The sequence below is a fragment of the Gorilla gorilla genome, chromosome 1, assembly GCF_029281585.2.
Source record: "Gorilla gorilla gorilla isolate KB3781 chromosome 1, NHGRI_mGorGor1-v2.1_pri, whole genome shotgun sequence".
In the NCBI taxonomy this organism is placed as follows: domain Eukaryota; kingdom Metazoa; phylum Chordata; class Mammalia; order Primates; family Hominidae; genus Gorilla; species Gorilla gorilla.
Genome location: NC_073224.2, coordinates 163,254,756 through 163,258,046, shown reverse-complemented (window position 1 = coordinate 163,258,046; position 3,291 = coordinate 163,254,756). Strand labels below are relative to the sequence as shown.

Sequence of the window (3,291 nt, the reverse complement as noted above, 5' to 3'; positions counted from 1 at the left end):
TTCTATTTCTAAAGCTGAGTGAAAGGTACATTTTTAAACTGTAGATATATATTTGGATTTGCTTCATGTGTTTCATCATAAAAGAAAAAATGTATATGAATGTCTTAGAAAATCTTGATCAAGATGTCATTTTATATCTGCACTGTCATATTCATTGCAACATTATCCACACTAGCCAAGAAGTGGAATCAGAGTGTCCACTGGTAGATAAATGCATACAGAAAATGTGTGTGTGTGTGTGTGTGTGCACACGTGTGTGTGTGTGCGTGTATCAATGTAATACTACTTACCCTTAAAAAAGAAGAAAATCCTGTCTTTTGTAACAACATGGATGAACCTAGAGGACATTATGTTAACTGAAATAAGCCAGGCACAGAAAGACAAAAACTGCATGAACTCACTTATACTGTATATAGAATCTAACAAAGTTGAACTCAGAAACGGAGAGGAGAATGGTAGTTACCAAGGGCTGAGAGGAGGTGGAAGGTTGGGAAGATATTGGCTAAAAAATACAAAATTTCTGGCTGGTATGGTGGCTCACACCTGTAATCCCAGCACTTTGGGAGGCCGAGGCGGGGGAATCACCTGAGGTCAGGAGTTCAAGACCAGTCTGACCAACATGGAGAAACCCTGTCTCTACTAAAAATACAAAAATTAGCCGGGTGTGGTGGCCCATGCCTGTAATCCCAGCTACTCGGGACGCTGAGGCAGGAGAATCGCTTGAACCCGGGAGGCGGAGATCGCGGTGAGCCGAGATCGCACCATTGCACTCCAGCCTGGGCAACAAGAGCGAAATTCCCTCTCAAAAAAAAGAAAAGAATACAAAATTTCTTTAGCTAGGGAGAATAAGTTTAAGAGAGCTATTGTAGAGACACTGACCTTCAGAGCCTCGGCTCCAGCGCTATGGCGCCCTCCAGGAAGTTCTTCGTTGGGGGGAACTGGAAGATGAACGGGCGGAAGCAGAGTCTGGGGGAGCTCATCGGCACTCTGAACGCGGCCAAGGTGCCGGCCGACACCAAGGTGGTTTGTGCTCCGCCTACTGCCTATATCGACTTCGCCCGGCAGAAGCTAGATCCCAAGATTGCTGTGGCTGCGCAGAACTGCTACAAAGTGACTAATGGGGCTTTTACTGGGGAGATCAGCCCTGGCACGATCAAAGACTGCGGAGCCACGTGGGTGGTCCTGGGGCACTCAGAGAGAAGGCATGTCTTTGGGGAGTCAGATGAGCTGATTGGGCAGAAAGTGGCCCATGCTCTGGCAGAGGGACTCGGAGTAATCGCCTGCATTGGGGAGAAGCTAGATGAAAGGGAAGCTGGCATCACTGAGAAGGTTGTTTTCGAGCAGACAAAGGTCATCACAGATAACGTGAAGGACTGGAGCAAGGTCGTCCTGGCCTATGAGCCTGTGTGGGCCATTGGTACTGGCAAGACTGCAACACCCCAACAGGCCCAGGAAGTACACGAGAAGCTCCGAGGATGGCTTAAGTCCAACGTCTCTGATGCGGTGGCTCAGAGCACCCGTATCATTTATGGAGGCTCTGTGACTGGGGCAACCTGCAAGGAGCTGGCCAGCCAGCCTGACGTGGATGGCTTCCTTGTGGGTGGTGCTTCCCTCAAGCCCGAATTCGTGGACATCATCAATGCCAAACAATGAGCCCCATCCATCTTCCCTACCCTTCCTGCCAAGCCAGGGACTAAGCAGCCCAGAAGCCCAGTAACTGCCCTTCCCCTGCACATGCTTCTGATGGTGTCATCTGCTCCTTCCTGTGGCCTCATCCAAACTGTACCTTCCTTTACTGTTTATATCTTCACCCTGTAATGGTTGGGACCAGGCCAATCCCTTCTCCACTTACTATAATGGTTGGAACTAAACGTCACCAAGGTGGCTTCTCCTTGGTTGAGAGATGGAAGGGGTGGGATTTGCTCCTGGGTTCCCTAGGCCCTAGTGAGGACAGAAGAGAAACCATCCTCTCCCTTCTTACACTGTGAGGCCAAGATCCCCTCAGAAGGCAGGAGTGCTGCCCTCTCCCATGGTGCCCGTGCCTCTGTGCTGTGTATGTGAACCACCCACGTGAGGGAATAAACCTGGCACTAGGTCTTGTGGAAAAAAAAAAAAAAAAAAGAGAGCTATTGTACAACATGGTGAAAATAATAACATTAAAAACAATATATTATATTCTTGAAAGTCACAAAGAAAATAGATTTTAACTGTTCTTACAAAAAAATGATAAAATGTAAGGTAATGCGTATGTGAATTAACTGGATTTAACCATTTCACGATGTATACATATTTCAAAACATCATGTTTTATATGATAACTGTATATATATGTTTTTGTCAATGAAGAAAATAAATTTAAAAGAGGAAAATAACAAAACAAGAAAAAAAGGATATAACCAGACAAAATGTTAAAAGTTTATGTGTTAGAGGTTTACTAGGGCCTTGCAGATAATTGTAAAAAATTGTAGAAACAACATAAACATTCATCATTAGAGATTTGATTAAAAGATAAGCAAATCCATAGAAACAGAAAGCAGAGCATAGATGAGTAGGAGCTGGGGGAAGGGAGAAATGGGAAATGACTGCTAATCAGTGCAGCATTTCTTTTGGGAATGATGAAAATATTTTAAAATTAGATTGTTGTGATAGTTGCACAATATATTAAAACCATTGAGTTGTACAAAATGACAATCAAATTGGGTGTGGAAGAGACAACTTTAAAAGATAGAGGGAGTTGGAAATTTGCTTCTTTAAGAAAAGTAAAACGTAAAATTGTAGAAAGCACATACATGTAGTTTATGCAGGAATGAAAGGTTGTAATTTAACCCAGCAGTCCCCAACCTTTTTGTCATTAGGAGCTGGTTTCATGGAAGACAATTTTTCCATGGATGGGGGCAGGGGATGGAGAGTTTCAGGATGAAACTCTTCCACCTCGCATCATCAGGCATTAGATTCTCATAAAAGATATGAAACCTAGATCCTTCACATGCACAGTTCACAATAGTGTTCTCTCTTTTATGAGAATCTAATGCCCGGGCTGATCTGACCACAGTTTCTCAGGCACTCTCACCCAGCGCTCCCTTACTGCTCTGCTACCAGGTTCCTAACAGGCCACAGACCGTATAGTCGGCGGCCCAGCGGAGGGGGGGTGGGGGGGTGGGGGCTGCTTTAATCAGTACATCCATATACAAATGAAAGTCTTGAATTTATATTAAAAATCTAGGCAAAACATTGTGCATGTATATGTTTTAAGTTAAGATCCCTAATATACTTAAAAGTCTGTTTCTATGAT

The 3,291-nt window shown here is 44.2% G+C and overlaps 1 protein-coding gene across 1 annotated transcript; it reads left to right on the top strand.

The window, feature by feature from the left end:
* Positions 1-869: 869 nt before the first annotated feature.
* Positions 870-2,095, top strand: LOC101144146 (triosephosphate isomerase-like). Its single transcript, XM_019019981.3, has one exon. The coding sequence runs from the start codon at positions 904-906 to the stop codon at positions 1,651-1,653; it is 750 nt and encodes a 249-aa protein (XP_018875526.2). The 5' UTR covers positions 870-903; the 3' UTR covers positions 1,654-2,095.
* The last annotated feature ends 1,196 nt before the right edge of the window (positions 2,096-3,291 follow it).

Excerpts from the sequence above, each read along its gene's own strand:
- LOC101144146 (XM_019019981.3), top strand. The coding sequence starts at position 904 with ATGGCGCCCTCCAGGAAGTTCTTCGTTGGGGGGAACTGGAAGATGAAC.